Source organism: Notamacropus eugenii, chromosome 5 (assembly GCF_028372415.1).
Source record: "Notamacropus eugenii isolate mMacEug1 chromosome 5, mMacEug1.pri_v2, whole genome shotgun sequence".
Classification (NCBI taxonomy): Eukaryota; Metazoa; Chordata; class Mammalia; order Diprotodontia; family Macropodidae; genus Notamacropus; species Notamacropus eugenii.
Window position 1 is genome coordinate 77,706,402 of NC_092876.1, and position 20,135 is coordinate 77,726,536.

Consider the following 20,135-nt stretch of genomic DNA (forward strand, 5'->3'; position numbering starts at 1 on the left):
ACTTACCTAAGGTCACACAGCTTGTAATGAACAGAACTAGCACCAATCTAATACAAGTATGCTTCTTAAAAACCAAAACAGACAATGGCTGGTGGAACCACTAGAACAAACAGATTTAGGAAGTACATTTGATACTGCAATAAAACTGTACTGGTATAAATATTGGCTGAACCTTTAGAATAGTGTCTTCCAAAAGGATTTTTAAAAGGTACAACAGTGAAAAATTACACAATTATCTGTAAAAAATTCAGTGAAATTTTGTATCTTTTTTCTCATGAAGATAAAGATGTTTTATTCATTTTAAAAGATTATTGCTGTTTTCCTCAAACATCTGCACTCTACTGAGCACCAGCCATCATCAGTTTGGCTGTGGAAAGATCCAGAAGATAACCACAGCAAAGTATTGTTCTACTATCCCTACACTGGAAAGGCATTATTTTTTTTGAAATTTCAGGTTAACAGATTTGAAAATTGTTTTCCTTCCATGAAGTGAAAATCTAATTGCACAGCAGAGTAACTAGTGGTTTAATTCTTCTACTTGGCACGAAGTTAAACTCTCTAAAAAGAGCCAGAAAATTATGTGCATGAGTATAGTCCATCTTCTAGTTTTAGACTAGTCAAATTTGAGGTGACAGGAGAAGAAAAGAGTGTGGTCTACACTTAGACAAATTTGCCCTTGGTTTGGAGTTTGGAGCAAACAGATGCTTCAACAGAAAAGATGGCTTGGAATTTCTTTCAAAGGCTAGAAATAATGATGATTTTTGTATAGCAGTAGCCATTGATACAAGCCTCAATACCTTCTTTCCAATCTCTATCTTAGGTCCTTTCTTGCTACCTACAACCAATACCTTTAAAAAAAAATTTTATTTAGACCACCCATACCTGCTACTGTCATCATATCTTGCCTTATTTTCTTGGCTAAACTCCTTGAAAAAGTTTTTACACTTAGTATGTCCCTACTTCCTTCCCTGCCCTGACCCAACCAAATCCTCTGGCTTCTGATCTCATAATTCAACTCAAACTGCATTTTCCAAAGTTATTAATGATCTAATTGACAAATCAAATGTTCTTTTTTCAGTTCCCAAACCTGACCCCTCTACAACATTTGACACCGTTGACATTTTCACTTCGGTTTTGGTGATACTGCACTCTCTTGCTCTCCTCTTACTGGTCAGACAGCTCCTTCCCAAGCTCCCTTGCTAGATCTTCAGGCATGTCATAAATGCTAATTATGGAAGTGCCCCAAGGTGCTGTCCTGGACCTTCTTCTCTTTTCTCTGGATACTCTCAGTTGGTGACCTCATCAGTTCCCATGGGTTCAAAGGATCTCTATACAAATAATCCCTTGTTGTTACTGTTCGGTTGTTTTCAGTCATGTCTGACACTTTGTGATTCCTTTTGGGTTTGGTTTGGTTTTACTGGGCAAAATACTGAGATGAGCAGGTTCTCTGGTTCATTGATTTAGTCCCTACAAAGTGTGGAATGGATTGCCTTTTCCTTCTCCAGCTCATTTTACAAATGAGGAAACCGAGGCAAACAGGGTTAAGTGACTTGCCCAGAGTCACACAGCTAGGAAGTGTCTGAGGCCAGATTTTAACTCAGGAAGATGAGACTTCTGGACTCCAGGTCTGGCACTCTATTCATTGTGCCACCTAGCTGCCCCGGAGATAATTCCTAGAATCTATATATCCAGTCCTAGACTTTCTACTGAATTTCAGTCCTGCAATACAAATTGCCTGTTAGATATTTCAAACTGGGTGTCCCAAAAGTATCTGAAACTCACCATCTTTCCACTCACTCAGCTTCACAACCTCAATGTAACCTTCAACTTTTCCTTTAATATTATTCACCCTATATATTCCATCAGTTGCCAAATCTTTTCATTTTTTCTCCTCCACAACATCTCTAACCTATTTCTCCTCTCTACTCAGTCATTCCTCAGTCAGTCACTCATCATTTCTCACCTAGGGATACTGAACAGCCTCCTAATTTTACTCCCTGCCTAAAGTCTCCCTCCATTCCTATCCCAACTTCAATGAGGTGCCAAAATAATTTTCCTAAATAACAGGTCTGACCATGTAACACGCCCTCTACCTTCATATTCGATACACTCCAGTGTTTTCCTGTTTTCTCCTTTTTGATATTTAAAGCTCTTCACAACACGGCTCATTCCTACCTTCTTACACACTACACCCCTCCATGTATTCTACTGGGCCAGCCATACTGGCCAAATTGTTGATACTTACAAATGGCCTGCACCTTCTGTCTCCCTGCTTTTGTACTAGCTGGCCCCCATGCCTGAGAGGTACTGCCTCCTCACCTTTGTCTCTTAGAATCCCTGGCTTCCTTCTCAGACTCATCCCCTGCTAACCCCTTTACCTTTAAGTCTACCTTTCATATATTGATTCTGTGTGTATCGTGTACATGTCTATTCACATACATTTCTAAATAATAATAAATAGTCAGCATTTATATAGCACCTTCTATAGTGGAGACACTGTGCTGAGCTCTTTACAAATGTTATCTCACTTGCTATTATTATCCCTATTTTACAGTTGAGGAAACTGAGGCAAACAAGTGAAGTGACTTGCCCAAGGTCACACAGCTAGTGTGTATGTCTGATGCTGGATTTGAACTCAGGTCTTCCTAACTCCAGGCTCAGGGCTCAATGTACTAAGTCTCTTTGAGGGTAGGGACTGTTCTCATCATCCATCTTTGTATTTAAAACCTGGTGCATAATAAGCACTTACATAAATAATAAATGTCTGTGAATTTTCTTTTAGGAACTGCTTTCTGAAAGACCTCTTAAAAAAATCTATTAACTCCTCAGTGGGGGAAGCTTTCACATACCTTACTTACAAACAATAAATCAATTTTCAGGTAACTTGGTAGGACAGAGGTCAGAAAGGTAATTTAAGGAAATTACCTTTGCTTATAATTCAAGGATTTATTCAGTCTATCCCTCATGTTGGACTAGTACAGAGTCAATCCTTATTACTGCCTCCTCAAGGAGGACAAATGGATTCTAACTATGGGGCAAGACACTAGTCATACCAACATCACACACCAGGTCAATATCTAGGAAACTCACTCAAGTTACTGAATTTTCCTTGAAATGGGACAGTTCATCCTCCTAAAAAAATCATGTTTCATTAGACATTAGAAGAGACCTTAAGAGCCTCTAGTAAATTCATTTCATAGTACTTTTGAAACATAGCTACCTAATCAGATTAATTTCTTAATGGTTTTAGGGTCCTATTATGCCTGAATCTCAGATCTTTTTATGATCAAGGGTTGTAGTCCTAAAATACACAAGATCTATGGAAAAGGGAGAAATCTTAGTGCTCTACTTCTTTTCTCTCCAAATGCAATTATTTCAAATGGAATGGATTCATTTTAACTGGACTAGGTGAGTTCAGTTTTCAAGTGGTCTTTACCGTAAAACTTAGCAGTTTTGTCTATGGAACAATTGAATTTTAGAGCTTGCAAGATCTCTTAGATGCCACCTACTCCAACTTTTCCTAATACAGCAACCTGCCATCCAGACTCTGCTTGAACACTTCAAGTGTTAAAGGGGAACTATTTTGAAGTACAGTCAATCTTTTTGGATAGCTCAAAATCTGCTTTCCTGTAAACTATTTATTGGGCCCAATTCTCTTCTCTGAAACAAAGAATAAGTTTACTACCCTGCCCATTAAGATAGCACTAAACTATCTGACGTGCCCTATAGTATATCCCAAATGTCACCTCCTTCAGGACAAATATCTCCAGCTCTGTCAAAATGATATGGTTGCCAAACCCTTCAGCATCCTAGTTGCCCTGCTTTGGATACATGCTATTTTGTCTAAGACATTCTTAAAACAATGCACACGGGGCAAGACTGTATCAGTGACTTAACATATTGGTGTAACTAATACAGTAGGCCCATCACTTCTTGACCTGCGCATTGTAAATTCTATCATTTGATGCTCTTTTAGAAAGCAGCTGAAATCATGTTCTTTGTTCCAAATATGTGTTAGCTGGTGCCATGCCCTGACAAAAGCACTGAACATAATGGTAAGGACCTCTGTCATCCTACTACTCTCTTGCTCCTTCATTTCCAACGTGGTTCTCAAACCTTGTCTCAAACACAGACTTTTCATTCCTCATTCACAGGTTCCATTCCCTAACCCAGACTATTTGAGCAGCCTAACTGGTATGTAACTTTGCCTCCAGTCTCTTTCACTTCCACTTGATTCTATGCTACTCACTGTGATTATGTCATTCTTCTAATGAGAAAAATTCAAAGGCTCTCCAAATAAAGCTATATAGTTATTCAGGTTGGCATTCAAGGCTCTCCAAAATTTGGCCTCAGCTTACCTTTCTGGCTTTATCTGTCAATACTTCCCTTTGGGCCTGCTATGCACCGAACTGGACTATTCAGGGTTCCTTTCCCATCTCTTGGCTTAAGCTGTCTTCCCAAACCCCTGTGACATCCTTCTTATCCCTAAATTTCCACCTGGAGAAACAACATCTACCCTTCGAGATTCAGCTAAAATGCCATCTCTTTCTTTCCAGCCAGAAGTACTTTCCCTCTCTTCCCTATCTACCTTTTACCTCTCCTTACCTTCTACCTTTCATTATAATAGCATGCATGTCTCATTGCCCCTCCTTGGTTGAAAACTCCTGGAGGGCAGGATTCATGCTTTTCATTCATTGCTGTATTCCCACTGTGCCTACCACAGGACCTCCTTCCCACAAGGGGCACAAGAACTGAGCTCCTTTTCCAGTTCTGCTGTCAAGTCACTCAAGTTTTAGCATCACTGCAGGCTGTCACCTTCCTGATGTCATGGTCCTCTTTGAAAATGAAGGACAAACAACAACCAAGGCATCTTCTGATCTTTTTGGGAAATGAGGAGAGAAGAGATGATCAAAGCCCATACTGCAACCACAGTGTTGTTCAATAGGTTTGGTCTGAAGTGCAATGTTCCAGATGCCTGCGCTAAGTCTAACAGTGAGGTCCAAATGCTCTTGTATTTGAGAAACTGCCCAGCCTGGCTCCTCAGTTAAGTTCCAATCAATCTATTATGGGGTGGCAGCAGTAGTGGTAACAATGGCTCATATCCCTATAGCTCTCCCTTTTTCATACACATTTTATTTGACTCTCCCAATAACCCTGGGAGGCAGGTGCTAATATGACCTGCCCAGGATCACTCAGCTTCTGATATTCAGCGCCTGCTGTTTTTCAGGAGGAGAGCAAACACTAATAGGGAGTTGGGAACCCTGACTGAATCTTGGTTCTGATGCTTCTTATTAGCTTTGTGCCTAAGGCAAGTCACTCTCTGAGTTTCAGTTTCCCCACATGCAAAATGGGGAAAATCCCCCAAAAGATTAAGAAGAGAACGTGCAGAAGTTGTTCACGTCAATGTCAATATCATTCCTACCCTTCTGAAGCAGGCCTAAGTTCAGGTCAAGATTTTTCCATGGCCCTCATGACAAGGCCTTTGCCAGTGAATGCCAATAAATTAACCTGGGCTTTTCTTTACAGTGAAAGTAGTTTTTCAGAGTGATGTCTAATCTAGACTGCTCCAAAATAGGAAATGTCTTCTATAACTTCTTAGCAAGACTCTATTTTGAAGAGTTCCAGTGATGAACAATGCATCAGCTCTGGAGGTATTTCTGAACAATGATAATAAATTGGTTTTTTTTTCTTTATGCCAAGTTGAAATTGGTTTCTCTGCCACTTCCATTTCACTCTTCCTAGCTTTGTCCTGTGGGGTCAAGGAGAGTAAGTCTAATTGCCCGCCCACAAATATCTTCAAATTCTTGGAGAATGATCACCTTGCTTTTTCCAAGCTGCCTATCTTGTCTCCCACATCCAGAGTATTCCACTTCTGAGCAAAATCTTCACATATATTTTTCCCTACACCCAAATCGTGGTTACTTGAGAAGGGGAGGCAGGAAAGAAATGATATATCAAGGGTCTTGACTGCCTACAATGGTCCACAAGTTATTCTCTTCTCTGCATATTCAGCTGCTGACAATTTGTGCCAAGTGTAATACATATGGGTAGTGTCATTTCAGGTTCACCCTAGTGCCTGCTAAAATTTCTCAAAGTTCAAAGGCCCACTATAACATTGAATTGTATCCAGCTCTGAGTAGTATGTTTTAAAAAGGAGACTGACAAGCTGACACATGTCCAGTAGATGGAAAGCATTATATTAAGGGGACCAAAAGGAACTATGGTTGAAGAGGAAACTCTGAAGGAACTAAATACAGGAATACCAAGTCAGAATCAGAGAGCCTAGGTTCAAAATCTGACTGACATTATCTCTGTGGCCTTACTTTTTGCCTCAGTTTCCTCATATATAAAATGAAGACATCGGATCATCAAATTTCTTAAGATTCATTACTCTGTTTAGGCCAAAGGATAAGACATGGTAGGGACATGAATGCTGTGTTCAAATAATTGAGGGGCAGTCACATAGGAGGATTTGACTTGCTCTGCTATGTATCAGAGGTGATAACCGGAACCAAGGAGAAAAAACTATAGGGAGGTAGATTTTAGTTCAACATGAAAAATTTTCCAACAGCCAGAATTGTTCAAAAGTGAAAAAGGCTGATTTGGGGGTGAGGTTCCTCATCCCTAAAAGTCTTTAAGCAGTATCTTGGAAAGATGATAATGGGACTCATGATTTGTGACAGGACTGGGCTCACTAGTGACCTGTGAATCCTTTTCCATTCCTAAATTCAGGATTACCGATTCTGTGACGACCAGTAAGGTGGTTCACTGAGTTGACTGATGCTCTCCCCACTAGAGGCAATACTGTTTGTGAAAAGCAGGGTCAGTAAGATGACTTAAAGGACAGACGCTAAAAGGTATTTGTCCATTCAAAATGAAAGCAAATCAACAATAATCCGTCTGCTTCTAGAAGAGAGAAAAGATGAGATGAATTAGGATAGTGGAGGCAAGTAGGCCAAATTAATATAGTTCAGGGAGAATTTCCCTAAGGAATTTTGAGAGAACATACTGCTCTTGAACAAGTGACTTCCCTCTCTGGGCCTCAATTTTCTCATTTATGACATGAGGAAGTGGATTACATGATCTTTAAGGTCTCTTCCAGCCCTAAATCTTATGAATTATCTTATGAATTTATGAGAATTAAATAAAATCTACTTTTAGGAGAGGAAGGGAGGAAGAAAACAAGGTGCAATCTAAACCATGTCAGAACATTTGCTCCTATAGGTTTTTGAAAATGTCTTTTTGAGCTTCTAGAATCCTGATCCAGTCTGTCTAGAGCTATTATAAAGGAGAAAGCAGTGAGAAACAGGTCTGACAGCACGAAGCACCCAGAATGTTATCTGTAAATCTGTCAACACTGCCAATCCCTAAAGACAATGGGAGTCACTACTCTGCCCAGATAACTGGGTCAGTCCACAAAAGAGGTTACTACACATTCTGACTTTGTCATCACAGGGCTTACTGCAATGATTAGGAAATGATGATCTGATAGACAACTGTTTAAAACTAAGAGTTTACTTGGGAACAATATTTATAATTTTCCCACAATGTTTCTCTTGTTCATCTGATGTGAGAATTATAGTTAGAAACAGATAATCACTTCCCCTAATTTTATCCCTTGTTGAATTAGCAGAGGATACATTAGTTTCCTAGGCATACTGGTTGGCATCCTAGAAAGATCAAGTTAACAAGCATTTATTGAGTACCTCTTATGTGCCTGGCACCATGCTAAGCAGTAGTGCTATAAAGAAAGGCAAAAAAACAGTCTGTGCTCTTTGGGAAGAAAACATACAAACAATCATACACAAACAAGATCCTGACAGGATACACTGAAGACAAGCTTGGAGGGAAGGCACTAGCACTAAGGGAGATCAGGAAAGGCTTCTTGCAGAAGGCAACATGGTGTAGCAGCAAAGAGCACTACTGGATTTGGACTTGGGGACCTGGAACTGTAGCTCTGTGTGACCTGAAGCAAGTTACTTAATGTCTCTGGGCCTCAGGCCCAGTGATATCGGTAGGTATACTGGATAGTGGTTATCAAAGTATGATTTGGGGGCTCCTAGGGGTCCGTAAGACTCTTTCAGGGGTTCTGAGAGGTCAAAATTATTTTTATAATAATACTGAGTCATTTTTATTTCTAATATGGCAAGAAGAGATAGATACGAACAATATAAATAAAAACTCTTTGGGAGATCCTCAGATCAAAAGGTTTGAAAACTATGGCACTTGTTGTTCAGGTGTGTGTGACTCTTTGTGACCCCGTGAACATACCGTCCATAGAGTCTTCTTGGCTAAGATACTGGAGTGGTGTGCCATTTCCTTCTCCAGTGGATTAAGGCAAACAGAGGTTAAGTGACTTGCCCAGGGTCACACAGCTACTGTGTGTCTGAGGCCAAATCTGAACTCAGGTTCAAACTCCTGACTCTAGGCCCAGTGCGCTATCCATGAAGCCCTCTAACTGCCTAAGCAGCTATACTAGATGATCTCTGAGGTCTCTAAGTTCTGATTCCATGACTACATGGAGCCCTATCCAATCAGTCCTAAAGCCTGCCTTAGCAAAGACTGCCACAGGCCCCAAAAGTCTTTTAAGAGGCTAACTTGGAACTGCAGTGTTCAATAAGCCCTTACTGAATTCACAGAACCAGATGCTATGACTAATTCTCACCTAAACTTAACATCAAATAAACATCAAGGTCTCTCCAAAGCCTTGCTACAATGTGGAGGTGACCCTGTGAAGGTCATTGAACTGGAGTGTTCTTGGTAAAGACCTGCCAAGCTTAGTAGAGAGAGGCTCATCATCCATCACCTGAGGCTCACTCTCAGGTGATCTTCCTGAGACATAGGTCATGATAATGGTGGGAGGGGGTTTACAAAATATCTACACCAAGGATATCATGGAACTAAAGTTTGTGTGTGCACATGTACACACATATATAAAAACAGCATTTTCACTATTTTTGGTATCTAATCTGGCACCTCTAATTTCAAACCCACAAAAACATGATCCAAATAAAGCAACTCAGCAGTATCATAGGATTTAAATCTTGAAACATTTATAGAAATCATGTAATCCAACCACCTTGCTTTAAATGAGGGACACATGGCCTAAAGATATTAAACAACTTTTCTGCTAGTCAGCAGCAGAACTAAGGATTAGAACCATACAAATTCCTAATGATGCTTTCGGTTCTGGACGCTGAGTTTGAAATGCCAGCAGAGAATCTAAGCAAGGCCACCCAGCTAACTCTGTGAACAGCTAGAGATCTGTCAGCTATTATTCTCAATAGACACTAGGTGGAGTTAGCAAGGAGCTGTGGCCTGGGGTATGGCCTTCAATAATCCCAGAACCATAGATCTTTGGTTCAACAGCCCCAGACAGAACTTTCTCTGCCCAAGACAGTCAATGAAAACAGAGCTCAGGTGCTAGGGCTGATGAGGGCAATGAGATCACAGTATAAAGGACAGTCAAGTCTGGTAAAGTTTGGCTTTAGAAGACAGCACAGACTTTGTACTGAAGACAGGGCTTAAGTAAAAAAAAATTACAGCTGACAAAGAGAGAAAAAAAACTTACTTTTTCCTGAGACCCTGATGCTTAATACAACCAAAGCAGAGACCACATCACAGAAAATCAACAGTTTGAGGACCTGAGTTTTGAGTCTAACAGAAAATAGTGTCTTTAAAGGAAGTTACCTAAAGAGAATGTGAAGGCGGACACGATTCATTCCTAATTCTTTCTTGCCTGTACAAGAAAAACTGTTGAAAAAAGGAATGAGGGAGGATAGATTACAATTGGATTCAGCTTGCCCCACTAAACTAGAATCTGCCTCTAGAACATTGGTATCAATCTGTTGCCCGTAAAGTAAATTCTCAACAAGTGTGTCCACAGTGTCATTTTTTTTTTTAGATCTGGGTGACTGCTGAGACGGAGATTTGGACAAGTTGGCAAAATAGGCCAAATATACCATAATGAAATTTGAGGGATAATTTAATGTGTTTTAGTTAGGATAAAAAATAACAGCTGCACAAGTACAGATAGGGGAGAGATATCTAAGTAGTTGACATAAAAACATGGGGAGTAGTGTCTTAGTGGCTAAAAGCTCAAAAAACAGCATGACATAGCAACCAAAAAGTGAATTTACTCATACGCTACATTAAGGGATGCAGAGTGTCCTTACAAAGTCCCATTCAGGAGTACTATATTCTGTTTTGGGGGCACATTTTAAGATGACACTGTCAAGCTAGAGGACATCAACAAGTCCAGAGGAGGAGCCCAAAAGAGGAAGGGGCCATATAAGGACTGCTTTAAGTAACTGAAAATGTTTAGCCTGCAGATGAAAAATTAGGGAGGGAGTGTGGGGCAGAAAAAGATGACAGTTGTTTGCAAATGTGGAAGAAGGATTATATTTGTTCTCTTTTTGGTCCCAGGAGGAAAAACGTAGGACTAACCGGTAGAAATACAGAAAGGCAACTTCAGAACAATAGAAATAAAATTTTCCTAACAATTAGAAGTGACTAAAAGTGGAATAGGCTGCAAAGAAAAGTAGTGAAATGCTTTTCACTGGAGGTATTCAAGGAAATGATAGTTGTCTATTTAGTGGAAGTGTTATAGAAGTATTCCTTATTCAGGTAGGAGTTAGACTAAATGGTCTCTAAGGTCCCTTCCAAGTGACAGTCTATGATTCTATATTTCCTTCAGAGCCATCACCTCTAATGACAACATAACTCCAAGAAGTCTGCATAACACATCTGGTTCTATGTACTTACCTGATAATACATATAGCTGCAATTTTTTCTGGAGTACATGGCTGCTGTCTCACCCTAGACCCTCTTTTAAGGTGTGAGGCCCACTTGCTAAAGAATATCTTTCAGTCACACAGCCCTCCTACTCTGACTGGGAAGAGGTCCAGGCTGACCAACCTTTACTGGCCTCTGGGTTCTCTCTGCTTCTGACTTTCCGGACTCATTTCCACATCTCTCCTCTCTTTTCAGCTCCTTCTGGTAAGTATTCCCCCCAAATGTAAATCTAACAGATCCAGAAGGCAGCTTAAACATGTACAAAACTGAACTCAACTTTTCTCCCAAACTTTCCTATTACTGTTGGGGGAATCTTCTCAGTCCCCCAGGTTCAAACCTAAGTGTCATCCTTGACTCTTCACTATGTCTCACCCCTCATATCCAATCTGTTGCAAAGGTCTGTAGATTTATTCCTCTATGTGCCCCCTTCTCTGTGACACTGCCAGCCCCCTGGGGCAAGTCCTCACCACCTCATGCTTGCACTACTGTAATATGCTGCTCGCTGGTCAGCCTGCGTCAAGTCTTCACACCCTTCCAGGCCATTCTCTATACAGCTTCCAAGGTATTTTTCCTAAAGTGCAGGCCCAATCATGTCACTCTCCTACTCAGTAAAGTCCAGTGATTCCCTAACACCTCCAAAATTCTGTTTGCTGTTCAAAGTCCTTCATAACCTAGCTACCCAGCCCTGATCTTTCCAGTAGTCTTACATCTTACATGCCTCGACACACTCTTTGATGCAACGACACTGGTTTTCTTGTGGCTCCTCAAATAAGATGATCCATCTCTCAGCTCCCAGCATTTTTTCTGTTCCTGGTGCCTGGCATGGTCTCCCCCTTCATCTCCACCTCCTAGCTGCCCTGGCTTCCTTCAAATCCTTCATTAAATCTTACCTTCTACAGGAAACCTTTCCCAATCTCTCTTACTTCTAGTGCCTTCTCTCTGTCGATTATTTTCCTGTTTATAACTTGTTTGTGCATAGTTATTATCTGCATGTTGTCTCCCCCGCTAGACTGTGAACTCTTCAAGGACAGGGATATCTTATGACTTTTTTTATATCTCTAGCCCCTTAGCACAGTGCCTGGCACAAAAGCAGTGCTTAATAAATGCTTACTGATTGAATGATTGATTGATATCCAAATAATGGTCAAGTCCACCTTCCACCTTCTGAAAAACCTCTCTCACACATGCCTCCTTCTTTCCCTCTGACACAGCCGCAACCCTAGGGCAGGGCCTCATCTCCTCTCACTTGGGGTATTATAACAGCCCACTGGCTGGTCTCCCCCAGAGTGTCAAGATGCTCCCCTTGCCGTCCATCCTCCAGTCAGCTGTCAAAGTGATATTTCTAAAGACCAAGTATGACCATTTTTGCTGTTCTTTAGTCATTTCAGTTGTGTCCAACTCTTCATGACTCCACCTGAGGTTTTCCTGGAGAAGACAATGGAATGGTTTGTTATTTCCTTCTCCAGCTCATTTTACTGCTGAGGAAACTGAGGCAAACAGGATTAAGTGACTTGCCCAGGGTCACACAGCTAGTAAGTTTCTGAAGCTGAACTGCAACGGCAGTAGATGAATCTTCCTGGCCACATCACCCCCGCTTCCCAACCCATCAATCAATTCTAATGACTCTAATTACTCCATATTGCCTCTAGTATCAAATATGAAATCTTTGCTTTAAAAGGCCTTCATAAACTGGCCTGTTCCTCCCTTTCTAGTCTTCTTGCATGTACTCTGCAATCCATAGACACTGGCTTCCTTGCTGTCCCTTGCACACTCAGAGCCCTCCATTTCCCTACTCTGAGCCTCCAAGTGCTTTCATCCTTGGTCGTCTCCCATGTTTAGCATGCTGTCCTTCATTTCCACTTCCTAGCTTACCTGGCTTCCTCCAGGTCTTAGCTGAAGTCCTACTTTCTGCAAGAAGCCTTACCTAGTCCTCCTTAATCTTAATGCTCCTCTAGGATTACTCTCAATTTATCCTGTCTATATCTAACTGTACATAGTTGTCTGCATGTTGTCTCCTCCATAGACCATAGACTGAGCTCCTTGTGGGCAAGGAACTCTTTTGCCTTCCTTTGTTTCCCTATCGCTTAGCACACACTAGCAGCCTAATTTAATGCTAGCTGACTTACTGACTGAAATGTAACCACTTAATCAACACACTTGTACACACATGGTACTATGCTACCAACCTGCTTCTCAAGCAGTAACATACTTGTCCTGGAGATGGTCGGGAAGTCAGCCTTCCTGTCTTTGCAGCCTTTCACAGCTTAGTCCATCAACTTTTTCTGTCTTCTGATGCTTTAATTCACCCCCACTTCACCAATGCCATGCTCTAGCTATCCTGGCCTACTTGCTGAATGTGTTTTAGCCCTTCTCTGCATATAGGGCTTAACGCAGTGCCTGGCACAGCGAGTGCCTAACAAATGCTTGCTGACTGACTAGATGGGCAAGGAGTCCAAAAGCACTCGCCAGTTAAAAGAACCAAGATATCCCCTCCACTCTCAAGCAAAAAGAAATTCTTTCTAACCCAATTTAACCTCCGCTTAACTTTTGCAAGGTTTTAATCCAAAACAATTGTATCAATAAAGGGCAGGCGTGGAACATTTCAGTTCTTCCTACTAGTGAAGCACCTTTACAACCTGTTGTGCCTGCATTGGACTAGCTCTTCCCTTGTTCAGTTGCACATTTCCAAAGGCTCCATTGGATTTTTCAGAGAATACTGGTGCAAGAGGACAGATAAAAAGTGGAATCACAGAATCAGCCATCCACCTGGACTGATTCACAAAAGGAAGGCCACTTTCCCAAACAGCAGTTGTCCAGCTGAGGTGGAGCCTGCCATGTCTTCCTTCCATTTCTCCTGGTTCTGCCCTCTGAGAGGCCAAACAGAAAATTTTAATCTGTCTTCCAGGGCTTGAAAAGAATAGTCACATCCCCCAAAACTTCTCTCCCTACTCCTTAACCTTTCTTCATAGGCAATGAGGCAGCCGGTGGTACAGTGTGTAGAATGCTGATTCTGGGGTCAGGAAGACCTGAAGCCAAATCCAGCCTCAGACACACTTACTAGTTGTATGACCCTGGGCAAGTCACTTAGCTTTGTCTCAGTTTTCTCAACTGTAAAACGGGTGCTATTAGTATCATCTAGCTACAGGGTGTGATACACTTAATAAATGAACTTTTCCTTATTTCCTTAGCTGACTTGTCTTCTGGATTTACTTCAATTTATCGACAGCCTTCTTAAACAGTGGTGTCCAAAACTAAATACAGTATTGCCCACAAGGTCGGATGAGGGCAGAGTGCAGTATGTTTACAGCCTCCCTATTCTCAAAGGCTATTTCTCTCCTAATAAAGTCAGGGAAAGGGATTAACTTGTTTGGCTGACACATGACATTACTGACTTGTATTGAACTTGCAGGCCACCAAAACCCCCAGATCCTTTTCAGAAAGACATATCTGTCTACCCAGGCTCCCCACCTTTGCTGTGGACTAAAAACACTAACAAGTTTCTTCCTCAGGTTCGGAAAGAAAGTGTGAGTCAAAAGGTCTGCTTTACAGTGCCAGCTCTCACTAATGCTGACCCTGAGCTAGCTGGATTCTCCTTACCTGCAAGGTTCCACCTCAAAGCAAGCCCTTAAAACTCCTGTTATGTAGGAGGACTGCAGCTCACCTAAGTGGCAGAGCAGACGTCGGAGCTGCGATCGATCTCAGTTAAGTGACAGCTCGCCTCCCCTGGCCCAATGAAAACAGCACACTCAGCTCGCGGGCCTGGCGAGGCGTGGGGGCAGGCGCAGGCACGGAGGGGGGACCCTTGTCCCATGTCCACACGTGTGTGCGTCACGCGTGCATGCATGCCACGGAGTACACAGACCTCACAACTCCCCTTTACGGAGGAGGCTGCCGAGGGCTCCCCACCGGCAGCACCAAGCTCGCGGGGGCTTTGTGGGGGTCGCTGCTGCTTCCTCGTCTTTCGGGGGGGCGTTCCCCGCGCGCTAACCCACACGGAAAGGCTTGACAGCCTCGGGGCGCTCCACAGGCGCTCGGCGGCCGCGGCGGGGGGGGAGGGGGAGAGCCACAGGTCTCCCGGAGGAGGGAATGCGCGGGGAAGGAGCATGGAGGAAGCGCCGCCCAGGTGCTAGGCACGGCGCGAGGCGCTGGACCCTAAAGCACGGACGGGGGCCAGGAGGGTGTGGGCCGAGCGGCGCTGCCCGCCGGCGGGGGGTCCTGGGCGGGAGGAGCGCGGCGCTCGTCCCTTCCCTCCCGGAGGCTCCAGGGGGAATGGTCGGGGAACGGCACCCGCTCCCCCACGCCGGGCCGGCCGAGGCAGGTCCCGGCGGCTGCGAGGCCCCTCGGTCCGCGCTCAGGGGAAGCAACGAAGGAAGGGGCGTCCGCCCGGCTCTGCTCCGGAGCCCGCGGCGCGGCCTGAGGCCCGGCCTCTCCTCACACGGCGGCCGGCCCAGGCCGCCAGAGTCGCGCCTCCAGCCCGAGTGGGGGGAGGCCTCTCGGCTCCCTCGGCCTCCTCGGCCCCCGCGCGCACTCACCCATCCCGGCGAAGCTCCGCTCCCTCAGGACACCTCGGCGGCTCCGGAGGCAGCTCCAGCGGACAATATGGCGGCGCGGCGCGACGGCGGCGCCGAGCGGACAAACTTCTTCTGCCTCGGGCCGGCGCTGGAACGCGCTCCGAACTCAGCGGCTTAAGTTACGTAGCGAGGGCGTGCTTAAAGGGGCCGCGTCCTGCTGGGAGGAAGAGGGAGCGGAGCAGGAGTGGGGGAGGGGAAAGGCCAGGCTAGAGGCTTTCGGAGCCCCCGCCGCGCCTGGAGCTGAGAATGAGGGGCCCAGATCGTACTTCACCCCAGTGGGGATCTGAAGCCCAGGTCTGAGAGATCATCCAGCCAGTCAGCATTTATTAAGCTACTTACTCCCTGGGTGACCCCGGGCAAGGCGTCTCACCCGGTTTGCCTCAGTTTCCCCATCTGTAAAATGAGCTGGAGAAGGAAATGGCCGACCCCTCCGGGATCTTTGCCAAGAAAACCAAATGAGGTCATGGGAATCAGACACGGAGATGGAACAAAATGAACAAGCATTGGGAGGATTTGAACTCCTGACCCAGCCAGTCAGTCAACAATCAGTCCAGGAGTATTCACCGGTTACTGTGTGTCAGCATTTGGCAGGGCCCTATAGAAGGCGATTAATAAGTGCTAGTGGATCAATGCACTGTATGCTATATACACTAGCCTGTATTTCTCCCACCGCATTCTTGTTCTACAGCGAGCCTTCCCCAACCCCTCTTCATCCCAGTGCTTTCCTTCTGTTAATTATCTCCTGTTTGGGGCAGCTAGGTGGTTCAGTGGAGAGAGCACCAGTGCAGGACTCAGGAGAACCTGAGTCTCACCTCAGACCCCTGACACTCACTAGCTGGGTGACCTTGGGCAAGTCACTTAACCCCAATTGTCTCATCCTGGGTCATCTCCAGTCATCCTGATGAATATCTGGTCACTGGATTCAGATGGCTCTGGAGGAGAAGTGAGGCTGGTGATCTGCACAGCCCTCCCTCACTCAAAACAAAGTCAAGTGCAGGTCATGTCATTATTTCTCTGATGGCATGGTCTTCTTTGGCAGTGAAGGACGAACACACATCTCCCGTTTGTCTTCTATAGGAGTTGGCAGGTGGTTCAACGGACAGAGGACTGAACCCAGAGTCAGGAAGACCTCAGCCACTTTCGTAGCTGTGTGACCCCTGAGCAAGTCACTTAACCTCTGATAGCCTGACAAAAAAAATCATCCACTAGATAAGGAAATGGCAAACTCTTCCAGTCTCTTTGCCCAGGAAACCATATGGACAGTTTGTCCACAAGGTTATTTATATATGTGTGTGGGGGTGTGGGTGTGTATGTGTATACATAGACATACACACACATACACACATATGTATATATCAAAATCTATATCTATATATCTTGCTTTGTTTGCATGTGGTCTCCTCCCTTAAAGGCAGGGGGCTGTCTCTTGCCTTTTCTGCATCCCTAGCTCTTTCAGGGTCATCTCCAGTCATCCTGATCAATACCTGGCCATTGGACCCAGATGGCTCTGGAGGAGAAAGTGAGGCTGGTGACCTTGCACAGCCCTGCCTCACTGTAATCCAATTCACTTGCAAGTCACGCCCTCACCTTCCTGATGTCATGGTCCTCTTCAAGAAGGAAGAGATAACAACAATCCTCAGCTTTTAGCACAGTACTTAAAAAAAAACCATTTAATTATGACTGCTTCCATACTTCTAGCTTTCACTCTCATTTTCCCCTTTCCACTTCCTCAATTCCTAATCTCACCTCCTTTCTCAACCTCCTTTCTCCAGTCAAAAATAATTTACTGAGTTAATGAACCCGGTAACCCAGCCCAAACATTCCCAATATCTGGTGGGGAATGATTTGAGAAGGGGAGGGCTAAGATGAGAAGGAGTCATTTCCTTCCCTTTTTCCAGCTAATGCAAAATGGTCAGGTTTTAACATCTTGAACTAAGGTGAGAAAAATAACTGTTAACTCACCAGGACACAGTAATTGAAAAATCTCTTTCAAGCTTCCTTCCCAGTTGCCTAGAGGAGACCATTTGTAACACTCACTGAGTTTGGCACTTCCCTCTCTTTGCTTGGGCCTCAAAAGTTGCTTGCGAGTTGTGCTGAACAGAAGCCTGACGGGCAGGTACCAGTTTGAACTGCAGAGATTAATAAATAACAAATGTTGACTCAAACTAAAAGGTGGTGTTTAACCCTAGTCCTTTTTTATTCATTTTCCAGCATACATTGAAGATTATTTTCTCTCAGATAATTTTTCTTTCAAATATAGTGCTGAAAAATACTTCCTAATTTTTAGAGAAAACTAATTTTATTTCTTGAGGATGTTTATTAGCCTCCCCACAATCCCCACCCACAACATTTCTCCAATTCATAAGTAAAATGAATGGAAGAAACATGATTTAATATAAAGAAAAGAGTAAATCCTAGGATTTCGGACTTGGAAGGGATATGAGAGATATCATTAGGCCATTAGAGATGGGCTTTATGATTTTCCAAATAAAGAAATGGAAAATAGGTCACACAGGTCACAGAGAGTTCTGTGGAAGTTAATGGGGGGACAGTATATGAACACAGCAATATTATGTTTAGCACCTTAACTTTTAATTTATAGTATATCTCCCTTTTGCTGCAATTCCTTGTTTTACATGATTTCACACTGAGTTCACAAGATTTTGACACATTAATTCATCATGAAACCAAACATTTATCCCATTAGATAGGAACCATACCTTTGACAAATAGTTCATTTTTCCAAGTCTCTTCTTGATTATAGCCCATTCCTTTCTAATTAGGTGTAAGACAGATGAGTTCCCAGGCCACTGAAGTAGGTTTATTTCCATCTCTTGGATTGATTTCTTAACTTTTCATGATGCACAACATGGTGTATAGTTGTGTTGTAGTACTTTGTCTTCATTTTGAAATTTCTGCACTTCCAGAATAATCCTGCTTATCATTATGTCACCATATTTATTAGAGTTCCTGATTTCCTGAATCAGGACTAGCCTTTCAAGTCCTACTGAAAGTAAAAAAAAAAAAAAATCCCCCACTTTTCAAGGAATGTTTTTAAGACTTCTGATGAAAATGTGCAGATCTAATAGACTCTTCTGGACTTCTGACAATAGGTTTGCTATAGCCCTGAAGGAAAGAGTGTATTTCATCAACAAAAATTATCTTTTTTCAATATTGAATACTCAATCTTTGCATTAAAATTTATACCACCCTTCATAGCAACAGTGAGCCCCTTTTACAAAACGGGTTTTCTCAGTGTTTTGAAGGTTTTTGCCTGTTTTCTGAATATTAATCAGGCAATTTTGCAGCAATAATTTGTCACTTCTTGGTGATTTTTCCCCCGCCAGCAATTTGTTTTGTTTTGACCAATCCTCAGTTTCCTTGCGGGACTTGAATAATCCTTGAATGACACCAACAACCACTGGGATAGTGCTAACGGTCACTGATGGGTGCTCTTTGAGACCTTGGCACATTTCCTTGGATAGTCATTCTTTAAAACCAGAATGTGAAACAAATGAAACATGTGTATGGCATAGAACTCAGAACTCAACTGACAGAGAACTAAGTAAAGGAGGAGGAAATCAGCTGGTTCCAGTTTTGTCTGACCAAGATCAGAGGTTCCAATTCAGCCTAATGTCCGTAGAAGTACACTCAGATAACTTGCTGGCACAAGAAAAAAACATATGAAAATTGCTCATCCCATGTAATAACCACACCACTGTAACTGGTAGATTCCTACCCAAGCTACACCACCATAATAACCAAATCGATCATTGCTGCTGCAGGATATTCTAACCAACTGCCCTACGTATGGCTCCATGTGCTGTTCATTTAATTTTTCAAACCAAACTAGCCCTCTTTGGCTACTACTTCATTCTACTTATCTCCCCCAATTAGAACATAAAGTCCTGCAAGACAGAGATTGTCACTTTTCTTTTTTTAATCTTTAGCACTTAGTACAGTGTTTGACACTCAGTAGGTGCATAATAATTACTTCTTCATTCAGCATAAGATTTAGAATTTGAAGGGAAATTCTCTTTTCATCTCAGAGGTACTTAACCTTTTTTTTTTTGTTAAGGACCCCTCTAGTAGCATAGTAAACACCTATGGACCCCTTCTCTGAATAACATTTTTTAATGCAAAAATAAATGTGTATACACATGTATGTGTGTATATGTAAAAATATGTGTATGTGTATACATATACACATGCATACACATACATTACTCCCCAAAAGGAAACCAATTAAACTGAAACAAGTACTGCAATAAAAATATTTTCAAAGCAAATTTACAAATCCCCAGTTAAAAACACCTCTTAGTCTAACTTTGTCATTTTATAAAGTTGTGCCCAGTGATGTGTAGCTTGCCCAAAATCTCGCAGGCAGCAAGCTGGCTTCATCCCCTGGTTTTCCAACTCCAAATCTGGTACTTGTCATATTGCTATTCAAAAACAGTGTTTGCAGAAATAGATCTATTCTGTAATGCAGTGATTTCAACTGCTTTTCAAACACCTGTGTGTATGTAAGCATCTCAAGGAATGTCAGCAAGTTATCAAAACAAAACTAATTTACATTAAACATATACATATCTGATCTGATATGAACATATGCCCCACATGCACTCTTAGGGCAGGAGCTCAGTGTTCAGGGAATGATGATAGAAGGGCCCCAGACAGCGAAAGTGACCTGCCAAAGGTCACATAGGGAATTAATGACAGCTGACTGCAATCAGAATTCTCAGGAGTTAGAAGACATATTAGTTATTATCT

General features: G+C 42.9%; 1 protein-coding gene across 2 annotated transcripts in view; it reads right to left on the reverse strand.

Annotated features, from left to right (window-relative positions):
- The window catches only part of KPNA6 (karyopherin subunit alpha 6), a 49,955-nt gene extending 34,487 nt beyond the window's left edge, over positions 1 to 15,468 (reverse strand). Inside the window, exon 1 of one of the 2 annotated variants that reach the window (XM_072609857.1) lies at positions 15,327 to 15,468. In XM_072609857.1, the coding sequence (XP_072465958.1) occupies positions 15,327 to 15,330 (4 nt within the window). In that variant the 5' untranslated portion in view covers positions 15,331 to 15,468. Of the gene's footprint in view, positions 1 to 14,455; positions 14,479 to 15,326 lie in introns of those variants that run through there. The other variant, XM_072609856.1, reaches the window with a different exon arrangement.
- Positions 15,469 to 20,135: the final 4,667 nt, after the last annotated feature.